Source organism: Mus caroli, chromosome 14 (assembly GCF_900094665.2).
Source record: "Mus caroli chromosome 14, CAROLI_EIJ_v1.1, whole genome shotgun sequence".
NCBI classification, from domain to species: domain Eukaryota; kingdom Metazoa; phylum Chordata; class Mammalia; order Rodentia; family Muridae; genus Mus; species Mus caroli.
Window position 1 is genome coordinate 56,439,597 of NC_034583.1, and position 17,650 is coordinate 56,457,246.

The 17,650-nt window shown below is 44.4% G+C and overlaps 1 protein-coding gene across 3 annotated transcripts in view; it reads left to right on the forward strand.

The window, feature by feature from the left end:
- Positions 1-17,650, forward strand: part of Fbxo16 (F-box protein 16) — a 50,921-nt gene that overhangs the window by 26,074 nt on the left and 7,197 nt on the right. For all 3 annotated transcript variants that reach the window (XM_021182516.2, XM_029469192.1, XM_029469191.1), the window contains exons 6-7: positions 1,091-1,320; positions 4,793-4,895. In XM_021182516.2, the coding sequence (XP_021038175.1) occupies positions 1,091-1,320; positions 4,793-4,895 (333 nt within the window). The remainder of the gene's footprint in view (positions 1-1,090; positions 1,321-4,792; positions 4,896-17,650) is intronic.

Here is a 17,650-nt window from a genome sequence, read left to right on the forward strand (position 1 = left end):
ATTTTTGTTGGTGATGCTGGGCTTGGAATATAAGACCCTAGCAAAGATTCTACCTCAGAGCTACACCCCAGTCCCAACTGGGGAAATTCTTGATTTTTTTTTTTAAAAACTCACATTTGAAGCAAGCCAATTTACCAAGCAAAGCTTCCCTAATCTCTTAATGAACAAAAATTGAGCTCTTAATGGCTTCCCAACATACCAGTACCACTTCCCTTAGGCTAAACCCACACTGAAAACACTTTCTGAACTGAGCATAGAAAAGATTTCTAATTTGGGAAGTGAGATAGAATTGTTCTCAGGGAGTTGCTTGCCTTTGGACAATTGTCATATCTACGTCCACCCCGGTGCAACTTGAACCTGTTAGGCCATTAAGGGTAGGACCTAGGATTTGAATTTTGGATTCAAATTCAAATTCTACTTATGTTCTTGTGGGTCAGTTTAAGTCATCTCTTCTGGCTTCAGCTTCTGCCTCTGTGAAATGGAGCAGTGATGAGCTCTTTACTGTGATGGGTGGGAGTGGTGCTCACATTTGTAATCCCAGCACTTCTGAGTTTGGGGAAGGACTGCAGTGTATGCAAAGCCAGCCTAGTTACCTGGTTCTAGGCCATCCTGGGTCACAGACTGAGAACTGTCTTTCTAAACCAAAGTAAGGTTGGTGATACAGCTCAGCCAGCAGAGCATTTGCCTGTCCGTCACAAAGCCCTAAACTCAATCCTCAGCACGAGATAAACCAGGCCTGATGTTATAGGCCTGTAATCCCAGAATTCAGGAGACGGAGGCAGGAAGATCAGGAGTTCAGGGTCATATTGGGCTATATAGGGAGTTTGAGGTGAGCCTGGACAACACGTGACCTAGTATAAGTAAATAATAAATAAATCACTATGAAGATAGAATATGAAAATACAACGAAACTTATATGCACATCCAAGGGCTCCTGGGACAGTGGCTGTAGTCCTCATCACTGTTATCAGCGTTGCCATAGTGAGGATGAGGATGGCTGGGAAGGTGGTGAAGGTTTTTGTGTTCCTTGTCTATTGCTGTTGCTAGTCCAGTACTCTGAGAGAAGAGGTAATTCATTTTCTTCCCCTAGACACCTCCAAAGGATGGATTCACAACTGCCGATGTTCAGCCAATTCCTGGCAATTCTCCAGATGAGAAGCAGTCCCCTTCCTTAGCTTTTCGGTCCTCCTCCTCCTTAAGAAAGAAGAATAACCCCGGGGAGAAAGAGCTTCCACCTTGGCGATCGTCAGATAAGCATCCCACTGACATCATCCGCTTTAATTATCTAGACAACTGTGACCCCACGCTCTTCAGGCTAGGGTGAGAAGCTCCACGCCCCTCTCAGCCTATTTGTTCTGCAGAATCGTTTATTGACACTTGAGTAGGTGCGGGGCTGCGGGGGAGGTAATCCTGGAACTCACTGTGAACTACAGAGCTTTTCCATAGGTGGGTGTGGGCTGACCGGCCTTAACAAGTTGGCCTTTTGGTCCTCATCTGTCCAGTTCTTATAGCTGTGATGACTCAGCAGTACAAGTGCCTTAGTATTTTAAATACTGTGGCTACTGTGTGTGCATGCCACGGCACATGTGTGTGGATGTCAGAGGACAACTTCTAGGAGTCAATTCTCTGCTTCCACTCTGGGTTCAGGGAATCAAATTCAGATCATTAGAGGTGTATAGTAAGGGCTGTAACCCACTGAGCAATCTGGCCAGCCTATCATTTAGTGTATGTGTATATGTATGTGTATATATATATATATATATATATACATACATATATATATATATATATATGTGTGTGTGCGTGTGTATATGTATCATCATTTTGTGAGTGTTTATATGTATGTGTATATGTGTGTGTGTGTAAGTGTGTGTGTGTAAATGTGATATATATATATATCATCATTTTGTGTGTGTGTATATAATTTATTTATTTTGTGTGTGTGTATGTTGGGGGAGGAGGGTGGCTGTCTGGCCTTTGAACTGGAGTTACAGGTGATTGTGTGCTGACCAGTACGGATACTGGGAACTGAACACAGACAGGTCCTTTTAAAAGCAGTAAGAGCTCTTAACTGATGAGCTGCCTCTCCAGCCCCAGCTGTCATTCAGTATTTTAATATTAATTATAAGCCTGCATCAAGTGGGTTTTTTTTATACTTCCTTCCTTTATCAGTGAGTCAGCAAACAAAAGGAGGGAGGGACTGATTTTGATCCCCCCATGTAGAACATAAGGTAGTAAGACAGCTACTGATCTTTCTGTCAGATTCATGGCCAGGGAAACCGAGGTAAGTAGGGACGAACTTGTAAAAAAAAGTCAGACCAAGTTCAAGGCATCCTGAGCTAAGTAATGGGGCCCTGTCTCAAAAGGAAAATGGTAGTTGAAATAATGGTGATACAGACCTGTAATCTTAGCCCTGAGGAGGCTGAGGCAGGAGGGTAGCACATTCAAGGCCAGCCTGGGCTACATAAAGATATCTTGTTCCCAAAACAGAAAACACAGACCAAAAAGTGTAGTATGATGAAGTAGAAAGTTAAGGTATATGTAGTAATATACTATCAGTTGTCAAAGTGAAATGGAGACAGTGTGGTTCCTCACTGTACTGTTAATCTCTAAACTTTCCTGCCTCTTGGAGGCTGCTTTGTTGGTGGAGATAGAGTCTCCTTTTGTAGCCCAGGCTTGTCTTGAATCTGTGCTCCTCCTGCCTCAGAACCCTGAGTACTGGGATTATAAATGTGTGCCTCCATGTCTGGCTTTCCTGTACCTCTGAAATTCCTCTATATCGACACGCTCCATCAAATTGTAATTTGGTGGCTGTTCATTTTCCCTGCGTGTGGCCAAGCTGGATGGAGTGGCAAAATCAGACAGACAAAGCCAATTTAAGGTAGTTTCAGGATCAAACATGATCTGGAAGTTCCCTTCCTGTCCTGCATTTGAAAGAGTGAATGGGGGATGTGAGGCTTGGCAATCAGAGTCCATCGTGTGTAGGTAGCTCTTCCTGGGGCACACAAAGCATTGCGTGCACACCAGAAACAGGACAGACTGGGGCATGAGGGACAGAGAGGAAGGCAGAAGTTAAAAATTGCTTTTGTTTGTTGTTTTTTGCTTGTTTCTTTGTTTCATTTTCTGAGACAAAGTCTCTTAGCCTGAATAGTCTGTTCTAGAACTCACCATGTAAGGCAGGCTGGCCTCAAACTCAACACAATTCTCCTGTTTCAGCTTCTTAAGTGCTGGAGTTCCAGGTGTAGGGTACCAGGCCCTGCTGGAAATTTGGAACTTAGAAGTTCTCAGGGTGACAAAACAGTATTGTAATACTTACACACTAACTGGAAAGGCTAAAAAAAATAAAAATTAGAGCCGGGCGTGGTGGCGCACGCCTTTAATCCCAGCACTCGGGAGGCAGAGGCAGGCGGATTTCTGAGTTCGAGGCCAGCCTGGTCTACAAAGTGAGTGCCAGGACAGCCAGGGCTACACAGAGAAACCCTGTCTCGAAAAAANNAAAAAAAAAAAAAANAAANAAAAAATGTATCAACACAGTTGAGAGAACCAACAGTCACCACCTTAGTTAAGTGATCAATGTTACCATCACTGATAGCCAGAAAACCTGATCATCAACTATTCTGATAGAATACAAGACTTTTAAATACAAACATCTTGCCCAAAGTCTGACTGGAAACTAATCATGTGTCTGGAAGAACATTCTATTTTTGTTAACATATAGGTAACAAAGAAGTAAATAAGAGACACTGTAAGGAAACAATGAAGGGAAGCTAGCCTGTGCTAAGTTCCCTGGAATGTTGTAGAAGCTGGCTTAAAAAAAAAAAAATCTGTGTACTGAGGAAAGGAGGAGGTGCAGGAAAGTTATAGGATCTATAACCAAATGTAGCTTGAATCTAGAGGAGCTCCTAGTGGAATGGACAGAAGAGAGAGGGAGAAAAGAAGAAGGGAGCGAAGGAGGGAGAAAGAGGTGGAGGGAAGGAGGGAGGGAGGGAAGGGAAAAGAAACGACAAACGGCATTCTTAGAACAACTGCAGGAATTCAAATATGGATTGTGTATTAAACGATATTAAACAATGTTTATTTCCTAAGACTGGGCAGTTTTAGGGCAGCCTGGTCTGCACACGGTAAGCTTCAAAAACAGCCAACAGGGGTCATATAGTAAGACCCTGCCTCAGAAACAAACAAACAACAAACAAATCAATAATAACTAAAAAGTACAAGCCAAAGTAATAATTAAATTTAACAACTAGAAAGTACAGGGACTACTGTTCTTGCAGAGGACCTGAGTTCAGTTTCCAGCCCCTTCCATGGCAGCTCAAAATGTAACTCTAGTTCCAGGGGATCTGACGCCCTCTTCTGGTTCCTACAGACACTGCATATATAAACATGTAGGCAAAACACTCATACACATAAAATAAAAACAATGTTTTAAAAAGTATTGGCAAGTAGCAGACATGTTTTTAGATGTCTCCTGAGATGAACAGCAGCATAATATGTTTGCCTTTCTTGACCTGGTTTTCTTTTTCATGTGTTGTATCCTGAGGCTCACTGTGCACTGTCTGCAGAAACATTCTGCCTTCCGTTTTACAGCTCATAGCTCTCTGTTGTGTTATGGGGCCAGGGTTAGTTGTACAAGCTCTCTATAGATGGACATTTGATTCATTTCCAGTGGTGTACAGGCAGTCTTTGAATCACTACACCAACAAGAGTCAACAAAATGAAAAAATAACTATGTGGATTGCTAAAGACTTAAAATGATCCGTTATAATGTCCTCATCACTTTGCAATTTTGCAGAAGAAGAAAAAGAAGCGAAGTGACCCCAGACTTCAAGCGCCAGTTGCAAGATAAGAAAAATAAGCTTCAAGACAGAGCCAGGCTCAGGAAAGCACAGTCATTGGTGAGTCTGCTTACAGAACACTCCTCCCGCAATCAGGAAATTACCCTGATCCTTAATCCTATTTGCGAAATTGAATTTGTTGGCTAAATCAGAATCATCAAGTGGTTGTTTAAACCTTGGTCTCTGGGGCTAGGGGTGCTGCTCCGTTGCTGGAGCAACTGCCAGCACGCAGTCCTGGCTTCCATCCCCAGCACAGCAACAACCTCTCAGTGGCACCTGCCTGTAATCTCGGCCCTTGGGAGATAGAGGCAGAAGGATTAGAAGGTCCAGGTCATCTTTGGCTATAAAGCAAGCTCAAAGCCAACCTAGCCTCAGAAAGAAATGAACAAATAAATAGATAAACTGACTCCAAAACACTGAGTTAAAATTTTTTTTCTGTCTCCAGTTAAAAAGCAGGTAATCAGCAACAAAATAATGTCAGTGACTGTGCCTAGGGAGCACAGTTCATTTGTAGCAGAGTTTCCGAAATTGTGATTTGGGCCACAGGGGTTCCCTTTTATCACATTATGAGAGGCTTTAGAGCAAAGTCAGAAGGATATGGGTGAGATGAAAAGTGCACGCGACGTAATAAGAATGGAGAGAAAAACTGAGAACACACTGCAGGAAAATTAATAGAGAATGGAGATCAATTGGTGGGCTAATCTGCACCCACTTGGGAGTAAATCTCTTCTACAGTTCTGATTGAGAACATGTTAGTTTCTACTGAAATGTATTTTCAAGTGTTATTTTAGAAAGGGAGAGGGAGAGAGAGATGGGGGAGGGAAGGAGGGAGGGAGGGAGGGAAAGAGGAGGGGAAGGAAGGAGGGAGAGAGGGAGAGAGAGAGAGAGAGAGAGAGAGAGAGAGAGAGAGAGAGAGAAATGAGCTTCTTAAAATAGACCTGCCTCTGTGCTGAAGACTAGTTCTACTGCACTGGGGGAGGTTCCTTGTAGGTATGTACAGGCTGTGAGGCTTGGACCAAAGCAGAAAGTTGTCCGTGAATCTGCTGATTGCAACGACCAAAGTAGAAACACAACACCAACAACAGACAGTATGAATCTTATCACATAGGCCATTGTGAGACCTTCTACCTAGTTGCTACCAGAATTTGAGCAGGATGCTGTGGCTCACTCGATTCTAGCACTCAGGAGCCTGGGTTGGAGACAGAACTCAAAATACCAAGAGACAGAGATAGAGAGAAGGGAGAGGGAGGGAGGGAGGGAGGGAGGGACTATGAAGATAATAAGGGTTGGTGCTAATGTATGCTTAGAAATAATCAATGCAATTGAATGTTTCTCCAGCTTGAAAAGAACAAAAATAGATAGCTTTGGACATTAACCATCTATCAAACACTGGCAGAGCTTTCTTAAAATATTCTTTAGAATTCAAAAGTAGGGGCTGGAGAAATGGCTTAATAGTTAAGAGCACTGGCTACTCCTCCAGAGGTCTCGGGTTCAATTCATAGCACCCACATGGAGGCTCACAACTGTCTCTAACTCCAGTTCCAGGGAATCTGACACCCTCACACCAATGCACATAAAATAAAATTGAATAAATTATTTTTTTAAAAAAGATGTAAAAGTAGAGGGCTGGAGGCGTAACTCAGCAGCTGGAGTACTTACCTAGCACGCATGAAGCCCTGGGTTCAATCCCTAGCACTGCACAACCTGGTCATGGTGGCTCATACCTGTAAACCCAGTACTGGGGGGGGGGGATGGTGAGGCAGGGCGATCAGAACTTCAAGGTAATCTTTGGCTACACAGCAAGTTCAAGGCCAGCCTGGGCTAGGTGAGACCCTGTGCCCCCACCACCAATGAAGACATTAAAAACTGTTTAGGTGCTGAGCAGTGGTGGTGCACGCCTTTAATTCCAGCACCAGGAGGGAGAGGCAGGTGGATCTCTGTGAGTCCAAGGCTAGCTTGGTCTACAGAGCAAGTTCCAGGACAGCCAGAGCTACACAAAGAAACCCTCTCTCGAAATACCAAAGGAAAAAATTGGTTAGGTGTGCTGATACACCCTGTAATCCCAAAATTGGGGAAGTTGAGGCATGAGAAGGATCGGCACAAGTTCCAGGACAGCCAGAGCCAACTGCAAGACGTTGCCTCAAAAGCATAGGTAAAAGGATGAATGAATGAGTAGATGAATGAGTGAATAGATGAATGAATGAATGAATACAATAACCATGAAGAGATTGTGCTAATTAGGGCTAACAGAGAAGACCAAATGAATTAGTGACAGAGGACAATTAGCAATTACTAAACATATGATTATTATATCTACTTGTTTGGCTTTATAAGTACACTAATTATAATTACATCATACATTTGGTAGTTTTGATAAAGAAGATGGAGTATAATTTACTGACCTCACCCCTACCCCCACCCCTGAACTATGATGTGGACTTTGACTCATGCCTGTGACGTGCTGGCCCACGGGACAAGCTTGGCTGTTGAGGCTGCAATGTGTTCAGGGCCTCTCTCTTACAGCGCGGCAGCTTGCCCTCACTATAGGCTACAGTCCTAGAAAAGGAAAATCTACCACCTAGCACGCATGAAGCCCTGGGTTCAATCCCCAGCACCGCACAACCTGGTCATGGTGGCTCATACCTGTAAACCCAGTACCTGGTCATGGTGGCTCATACCTGTAAACCCAGTACCTGGTCATGGTGGCTCATACCTGNTGGCTCATACCTGTAAACCCAGTACCTGGTCATGGTGGCTCATACCTGTAAACCCAGTACCTGGTCATGGTGGCTCATACCTGTAAACCCAGTACTGGGGGGTGAGGCAGGAGGATCAGAACTTCAAGGTTATCCTCAGCTACTTAGCAAGTTCAAGGTCAGCCTGAGCTAACCCAGACCCTGCGTCTGTCCCCACCCATCCCCACTCCTCACCTCCCACTCCCTCTCCCTGCCTTGTGATAGTGACAAGGTGCTGAGGGAGCCTAGAGAGGGGAGGGAGCAGGCACTGAAGACTTTATCCTTCATAAGGAGGGGGAATATTACACACATGAGACCGCATCCTCAGTGATTCCAAGGAGGACTTTGATGGGAAATTCTAGGATCTTTTCAGCAGGTTTGTGGTGGAAGAGCAACGTGTTTGGGGAGCAGCCAGTGCTAACTGCACAGATAAACTGGCATGCCTCCATCACCCAACCAGAGGACTGCCTGAGACTACTGTAATCTGGGGCGTGTGCCTGTCCTATGTGAGAGGGATGTGTGGTAGCCGGAGAAGGTAAAGTGTTAAACGGAAAGCTCTGGGGAAGAAGGAAGCAGAAACACACTAGGAAAGAGCACAACAGACACTCTGTGGGCCTGCGCTAGGGTCCCAGCTGCAGCTGTGGGGACCAGCTTCTCTTCTGCCTGTGTCCTCAGAGCAAGTGAGATGAGGCTCCGTCTAAAGAGAAATGTCCCCAGGGCACCCACTTCTAATTTACACGTGGAACTGTGAGCTTGCCTGATTCCGGCTTAACAGCACTGAAGATATTGGAAGGCGGCTTTCTCTTGTGTTCTCTCTTCTACATGAGATCCCCAGGGGCTGCCTGGGATGTAGCCGACTGCTAGCATCTGTTAGAAGATGGGAATCAAGCTTATCTCTGGTTGGGGATGCTTTGAGTTCTCCAAGATTTTCTGGGAAATGTCCATTCAGATGAAGAAATCCCCACCACTATTAGTCATGACAGGACCCCATCCCAAACAAAGCAACTAGAAAGCACACACACCACAATGCCACCATGCCCTCGTCTTTAAACTTCAAAGGTTTCCCAGTCTGGTATCAATCACACACACACACACACACACATACACACACACACACACATCACATCTTGACAGCTGGCCTCTAAAGAAGGAGGGTCTGTCTCCCTGCAGGGAGGCTTTGGTGACTTTGTAGAGAGGAATGGGGCAGGAAAAGCATGTGTTAGCAGACACCAGGATGCAGAGAAGGGGAAGCCTAAGCCTACAGTGCTTATGGTGCTTGAGACCAGGGAAAGGATCTGTGGTAAATTCTACTCACCATATATATATATATACATACAAGTAAGGGCTTACACATCTAAACGCTCAAGAAGACAAGTCTCTTGTGAGTATCAGACTTCCCGGAATTAGACTCGTAAGACCACAGATGACATAGATACGCACACAGTAGGGGAGGGGAGAGAGAGAGAGGATTCATTTTAGAATGTTCATGTGTTTTGCCTGCATGTATGTTGGCACCCCACATTACGAGTGTCTACAGAAGCCAGAAGAGGGTGTCAGATCCTCTGGAAGTGGAGCAGCAGGTGATTGTGTACTGCTGTGTGGAGCTGGGACTCCAACCTCAGTCCTCTGGAAGAGCAGTCAGTGCTCTTAACCACTGAACCCGCTCAGCTCTCCAGCACGCGCGCGCGCACACACATACACACACACACATACACACACACACACACATCCCTCAGCTGACCTCTTATTTTGACCTTTCCTTCCCACCAGGTTGAGTATAAAATGCACACAGCTTTATCTCCATTGGACCTTTCCTTGGAAATTAGCTCTTGCTTCCCAGGTCGTGTTTGGGCTGGGGATTTCAGCAAGCTCTTGAGCCTTTAATTACCCACTGATTCTCCCTAATTGCCTTAGATAAGACCCACTGCTAATTCCAGCCTCCAGAAGGCAATTACTTTGTTCACCTCTTTCCAGGCTCACTTTACTCTTAGTGTCCTGACTTTTTTTTTAATGTTTAAGTATTCTCATTGTGCCTTGCTAAATCAAATAGGAGGAGAGAAAATATACGCTAAAATAATTCCAGACGGTGTGGTAGAAAGAGTAGAAGAAGCTAGGGTCCCATTTCAACTCTAACAGCCAGTCTTTTAGAGCTTCTGTCTTCCTGTGTATAAAATGTGTCATTGTTAAAGTCTATTCTAAGCTTGGGGGGGGGGGTGGACCTTAGAGAGATAATTTGTTGGCAAAGGGCTTGCCTTTTAAGAATATGGCCATCCCGCAGTTCAATTCCTAGAACCTGCAGGGCTGAGAGGGCGTTGGGGGGAGCCGGGAGTGGTGCTATGTGCTTGCAGTCCTTGTGCTGGGTAGGCAAGGATGAGGGGATGCCTAAGGCTCCCTAACTAGCCAGCCTGGCCTAATTGCTAAATCCTTGGCCCATATGAGACCCTGTCTCAAATATCAAGGTAGATTATATCCGAGGAACCACACCAGAAGTTATCTGGCTTTTACCTACAAATGCACACACATGCACACACACATTCCAGGTTGGATCTGACTCTACAGAGTCCCCTAGTCACCTAATGAATGTGTGATTGCTTCCTTTTCTCCTTTCCTGGAGGCCATGGCTGTGATTAACCTAACATGAGGTAGAATACCAAAGGTAAGCCATTCCATTTGAGAATTTTAAGCCAATAATTCTTGTTTACCCTCTCATCTTTTTCTTTGAACTTTGGAAAATAAGATTCCCTAAGATGAAGGAAGTTACAAAAGAGAACCTAAACTGGTTTCCTGCTGACAGTCATCAATGACTGCTTTCAAATTCCAGCAAACTCTCCCTGTTTGTTTTATAATATCTATTTGGTTTGGGTATGCAAAACTACACATTTCCACAGGAGCGATTTAAAATAATCTAATTCCACCAAAGAAACATCTGGAGATGTCATTTGGAGAAAAGCAGAAAGAATGTGGCTATACATAGAGGTGAAATTGGGATCTTTTGCTAAATGGCATGACTGTGGGTGAGATAGTCTCTCTGAGCCTCATTTTCTCCATCTATAAAATGGGAATCATGGCCTTTATCTTACAGGGTTTGTGTTAGCACATAAATGTAAGATATAAATAAGGATCATGTTGGTTTCTTTCACTCTTGAGATTAAATACCCTGGCATAGGCAATTTAAGGAAGAAAGAATTGGTTTGACTCACAGGTCTAGAGAACAGTCCACCTTGGCAGGGCTCATAGCATTTGTCTTAGTTAGGGGTTTACGGCTGTGGAGTGATACCATGTCCAAGGCAACACTTATAAAGGACAACATTTAGTTGGGACTGGCTTACAGTTTCAGAGGTTCAGTCCATTATCATCGTGGTAGGAAGCATGGCAGTGTCCAGGCAGACATGGTGCTGGAGAAGGAGCTGAGAGTTCTACATCTTGATCTGAAGACAGACAGGAGGGGCTGTCTTCCACAGGCAGCCAGGAGGAGACTCTTACTCCACACTGGTGTTTTAGCACTATGAGATCTCAAAGCCCACCCCCCACAGTGACACAATTCCTCCAACAAGGCCACTCCTACTCCAAGACCACACCTACTAATACTGCCACTCCCCATGGGCCAAGCATCCAAACACATGAGTTTATAGGGGCCATAGGGACCTATTCAAACCATCACAGCATTCAATGGTTGTTCTAGCACAAGTTTCAATGTCTTCCATATTCCTCCCACAGAATAATTCCAAAGGCCTAGGAGCCATATGGTTGGGTTTATAACAGCAGCAAAAACACACCTTGATACCTATATCTGTCTCTGTTTCTTTTTCCAATGCTGCGTTAAAATACTCCAACGAAAGCAACTTATGGGGAAACGGTTCATCTCGCTAGCAGCTTGGGGTTATAGTTTGTGATTGTGGGGAAATCAAGGCAGCAGGGACTTGAAACAGCCTGCCGCATTCCATTCACAGTTAAGCCCCAAAGCAATGACCGAATGAGTAAATGGTGGAGCTCAGTTTATCCTCTTCGCTCTCTACGGTTCTGCATTCCCTGCTTGTGGTCTCACCCATAATCAAGAAGGGTATTTCCACATCCATTAACTTAAGACAGTCCCCCACAGATAGACTCACAGACCCAACTCCCAGCTGATTTGAGATCTTGTTAAGCTGACACCAACACTAGCCATCACAAGCACCTACTACGTGTCTACATTCTCCTCTGTTACACACCATCCTTGTTGTTTACTTTGCTGTCTAAGAACACAGGGTAGCCTCAATGCCCAGCATCCTGACTTCAGTAGCTTGGAAATTTAACCCAGGGCATTTAAGCTTTCTGGGGACGATTTCCTCATCTGGAAAAATGGAGAGAGTTAATAGGACTGACACAGGGTTGGGAGGAGGCGAAGCAGTTAGTTCTTAGCTCAAAGTGAGCACCCTCAAGTAGTTGCCAGTCATGGTAATATGTGGGGCACATCCCTAATCTGAAAAGCCCAAATCTGAAATGCTCTGTGTTCTCCTGTCGCTTGTGTTGACTGTATACAATACCCTGACATCAAGCACCTTAAGGGAGGAGTGGCTTATTTGGCTCACAATCCTGAGTTACAATCCATCATTGCGGTAAATTCAAGGCAGAAACTAGAAGCATGTAGTTATATCTGAAGAGCGGAGAGAAAACGGATGCATGCAGGTTTGTTGGTGCTCAGCATCTCTCTACATTTGTATAGGCCAGAACCCCAAACTAGTGCCACCCATTGCTTTCTTCAGGCAGTGTTTTCCCACATCAATTAAGGCAATAAAGACAAACCCCCATAGACATGTCTGCAGGCATTCTCCCACTGGGACTCTTTTTTCCAAGTGATTTCAGATTGTGTCAAGTTGACAACTAAAACTAAACATCACATTTTCCGAGTGACACCAGGGAAAATTCCACACCTGACCTCCTAACACAGGTCACAGAAAGATGTCAAGTGCATGAAAAATAACCCAGACACTCACCTTCAGGGTACGTGTATGCGGTGTACACAAAACATCAGTGAATTTCCTCTGTAGACTCAGGACTCATCCCGAAGGTGTCTCATCACCCATACGCAAATGTTCCCAAATCAAATACCTCTGCTCCCCTACATTTCAGATAATGACTACTGTAACTAGCCACAGTAGATAAACAAACAAACAAACAAACAAACAAACCTAAATCACACCTGGGACCACACAGCAGGTGTGAGGGACAGCTGCTGAGAAGCAGACAAAGGAGGAACTGGCAGAGAGACCAGCCCTACAGACCGAAGGTAGCGACACAGGGGTTCCAACCAGTCATGGGAATGTCCGGACTATCCCCATCTCCCCCCAGTCTCCTTTCCTCTTTGTTTGCCTTCTGGAGTGGGTGGGGCTGTGGCTCAGTGCTTGCCTAGCATTCATAAAGCCCCACGTTCAATCCTCAGCACCACATCAGCTGAGCATCAGGTGATGCAGAGAAAGAATCAGTTCAACGTCAATCTTGACTACAGGAGTTCAAGGTCAGCCTGGGCTAGAAACTCTGTCTCAAAATAAAGTCAAAGTGGAAGTGCAAGCCATGTGTTTTCTTTGCCCATATGGCCTCTGCATCACTGTGTATCCGTTTCTGTTTTATATATATTATGCATCTGTTTGTATATATGTTGTGTATCTGTTTTATATATATTATGTATCTGTTTGTATATGTGTTGTGTATCTGTGTACATTCCCTACACTGGCTCCCTGGTACTGCCATGTTTCACTCCACCCTCCTATACTGAAGCCCAGGGTACTGAGTACACTACCACCAACTTTGGCTGGTGGCGTTAATTCCTGAAAGAAAAAGGCCTGGAAAACCTGTCTAGAGCCAGCATTTCTCCTTTACTGTTCAGGGGGCTGAGTGTATGCTCTGTTTCATAGCCTCCTGTGTCGGCATTCTAGACATAATGAATGACCTCGGCATTTCCAACTAAGAGGGGCCTTCCTGCTTCTCTGTCACCAAACATTTAGACAGATGTCAAATGGCTATTTAAACCAAAACATTTGGCACAAAGTAGCATCTACTTAGGATCTACCAGGAAAGAATTTTACTTGTGAATTATATGTTGTTGTATCCATGATGACAGGTTTTAATCACTCCTCTCATAGTATTTAACTATATAAGAATGTAGGTAGTGGAGGGTGTATATGTATATGCATCTGTGTGTATACATGCATGTGTGTATATGTGTGAATGTATATTTGTATGTATGTATTTATATGTATGTATTGTGTTAATGTATGTGTATATGTGTGTATTTATGTATAAATGTATGCATATGTGTGTATGTATGTGGATTTGTGTATGTGTATATTTCATATACATCTGAATTGTGAGAATTATGTGTTTATGTTTGTATGTATGTATATTTGTGTGTATGCATATATGTAAATGTGTATTTTATGTGTATGCATATATTATGTATTTCTGTATATGTATGTACATATGTATATTTATGTATTTCTCTGTGTATGCAGCATTTGGTAATATGGGGCTTTGTTAAAATTCTGCTAGAATCCCATGCGCTAAGATGTGGGTGTTTTGAAGCAGGAGTGAGCCCTTGGCCCACATGTATGGCCTGTGTGTATTTTGCAAGGTATCTGCCTTATTTCACCTACTTGGATGGCTGAGTGGCAGAAACTTGAAGTCTTGGGTTACAGTTTCAAAACCCTGGCTACATTGCCTCATCTTCCTCTGCAGCTGACAGTTTTGCCTCAGGAAAACCAAGCACAAAGCCATGCTGGAAGCATCTTCAGGCAGTGCTGGTGATTTCCCCCTAATACAGCATTTCTGTTTCCCCAGGGCAGGGGTCTTCCTTACAGAATCCCTGGCAGAAATAGATCAGCCATTGCTTGTCATAAATCCTGCCCTGGAGGACTGAGAACTCACTCAGTGAGCCTTCATCTCCCCTGACAGTCACCAGCCAGTGCTTAAATCATCTTGGTCAAATAGTAGTCCACACTTAGACACAGTGTAATCACCTTAACTAGGAGTCATGATATAAAAATAAGGGACATAATTCCTAAACCCTGAAGGAGGTGGTGAGGTCTCCTACAAAGTAAAGATTTGCCATGTCTCATCCCCACCTCTCCGACATGCAATCTCATTCTGTTTGTTTGTTTGTTTGTTTGTTTGTTTTTTCAAGACAGGGTTTCTCTGTGTAGCCCTGGCTGTCCTGGAACTCACTCTGTAGACCAGGCTGGCCTCTAACTCAGAAATCCGCCTGCTTCTGCCTCCCAAGTGCTGGGATTAAAGGCGTGCTCCACCACTGCCCAGCATGGAATCTCATTCTATTGGCCTCAAATAAGTGAACTCAAATGATCCTCCTGCTTCAGCTTCCCAAGTACTTGGGACTGTAGGTACATGCCTGTGCTCGGCTCTGCCCCTTCCTTTTCTTTTCCACATCATAGAAGTGCTAGGAAGATTAAATGAACTAAGGAATGTTTGATTCCAGGTACTTACATCGATGGCCATTTGCTTTCTGGAAGAGCGACTGGCGCAACTTACATGCTATCCTCAGTACTGTATCTCTTTATTTGCCATACTCTCTAAGTGCTTTGCCTAATGCTCTTAATTGATGGGTGTATCCAATGGTGTTGTTCATATAACTGATAATTTCCAAGTAGCTGTGAAACTGGGGCCTGATTGGACAAAATGCTTTGCAGGGGTTGGAAAAGACAAACATTGTCTCAGGACTTCTCTTTGTTGCCTGTGTGTATCCATTACACCGCAAGGTAAACAACTATATTCACCACACTCTGCCAGAGGCTCTGACTCACCACAGGCCCCAAAACAATGGAACTAGCCTGCCATGAACTGAAACTTCTTAAACCAGAACAGAACCCTGTTCTCTGTGAAGTTATCTTTCTTGGGCATTTTGTTACAGGGGTAACAGTGACCACATATATGCCAGTCACCAAAACTGGGAGTTAAGCAAAGAGAAAGCACTATTCTTGAAGTATTCCAGGGTGCTTCGAGTCTGAAATCTGTCTCCCTGAGGATAGGGCTTTTGGATAGTTATAGATGATTTATGATTTGGGGAAAGGGGAGTCTCGAAGTGAGACGATCAGCGGCATGCTTAGGTATAATTATTGATCTCCATTGGTCACATGTTCAGAAAATGGTGGCAACCCATCCGGCACCTTTTCAGGCCCAAGGGAGGAGTCAGTGGAGTCAGGGTCCTGGCATCATAATGTCACATGCAGAATGGTGGTTTGAAGCAGAATGGCCCCATAGCATTATATATTCCAATGCTTGCTTCCTAGCTGAAGAATTGTTTGGAAGGGTTAGGAGGTGTGACCTTGTTGGGGAGGTATGTCAGTAGGAGTNGGCTTTGAGGTTTCAGAAGCCCATGCCAAGCCCTCTGTGTGTGTGTGTGTGTGTGTGTGCACATAACATGAATTTTTTAAAAATCAACTACAGGATGAAAATCGCAGGTCTGTCTATCAACTTATTCATTCAGGTGGTTTCCAGATTACCACTTTTCTAGGGCACTACTGTTTTATGAATCCCTCCACTTTAGTGGCCTCTGGGTCCTCTCACCCACTTTTCTGGCATCCAACCTATCAGCAGCATCCGCTGTCCTATAATAAAAAACGGAGCCACTGGGATAGATCGCACCGATTCAACAAATATTTGGCAGGCATTGGACCAGGCACTAGGGAAACTGCAGGATAAGACACCGTTCCTGCCCTCTGGTGGCTTGTAGGCTAAGGTGGGAAAGCACCAACTGAGGCCAGAACCCAGCAGACATGGCAGATTTGAGGGACTTGTGGGTCTCCAAGTGAACCATTCAAAGGAGGTCTGGATGTAAGGGCCAGAAATCTGGACAAGAGTAGAAGTAGATTCAGCCATGATGATCTAGGTAGCTGCCAAGGACGTAAGTGAATTCCATCGACTCCACTGTAGAGATGCTGAACTTGAAGCAGCTGTGGTTAGCTGCGCAAGACCCACACAAGAAGAGGCCACTCAGCTGTCCATCATGAACGGGGGCAGGTTCATGCAGTCCCAGCTCTAGCTAAGGAGCGTTGACATTATGACTGCTGGAGGAACAGGAGTCACTTTTCTTCAGTGCTGTGGCCGCTGGTAAGTTGCCCATGTTCCAGTAAACACTAATTAAACTCAGAGTTATAATAATGAAAATTTAAAAGCCATGAAGGCAGGAGGAGGACTTGCTGGGAAGAAGAGATTCAGAGGGTGTAAGAGGGGTCATGGAGGGTAGTAGGGGACAGATATGATCAAAATAAATTATATGCATTGTGAACTTGTCAAAGAAGAAACAAAAATATTTTTAAAGAGAGAGGAACAATAGCTAATCCTGTGTTTTTGTGTTGACATGTGTGTGGTGTGCACACTTGTGCATGTGTGTTCCCATAGACAATGCTTGTATTTTCTTGTGTACATTTGCACTTATATTTATTGTGAACATTGTGATTGCACACAATATCTTTAGAAGATTATAAAGCAACAGATAACCTTGGCTGGCCTCGTAAAGGGGAACATGGGAGATGAACAGAGGAAAGTTTAATTGAGCACTTTCTCAATTTTTGAGAATTAAATTATGCAGAAAAGTAGCCTATGCAAAAAAACCAAGAAACCCAAATTTTAAAGAAAGGGAGAAAAATCTCCAAGACCCTATTGGAGCCCTTGGGGAAGAAGCCCCATGTAGGAGGGGGGGGTTAGTGAAAACAGATTTAACCTGAAGTGCTCAGGGATTAAATGAACAACTTGAAATTAGTTCTGTCACTGTGGTGGTTTGAATATGCTTGGCCCAGGGAGTGGCACTATTAGGTGATGTGGCCTTGTTGCAGGAAGTGTGTCACTGTACGATTGGGCTTTAAGATCCTTCTCCTGGCCACGTGGGAGCTAATTTTCTCCTAAAAGCCTTCAGAACAAAATCTAGAGTTCTCAGTTCCTCCAGCACCATGCCTGCCTGGATGCTGTCATGCTTCCCACCTGTGATGGTTTGTATATCACTGGACCAGGGAGTGGCACCATCTGAAGGTGTGGCCTTGTTGGAATAGGTGTGGCCTGGTTGGAATGGGTGTGTCACTGTGGGTGTGGGTATAA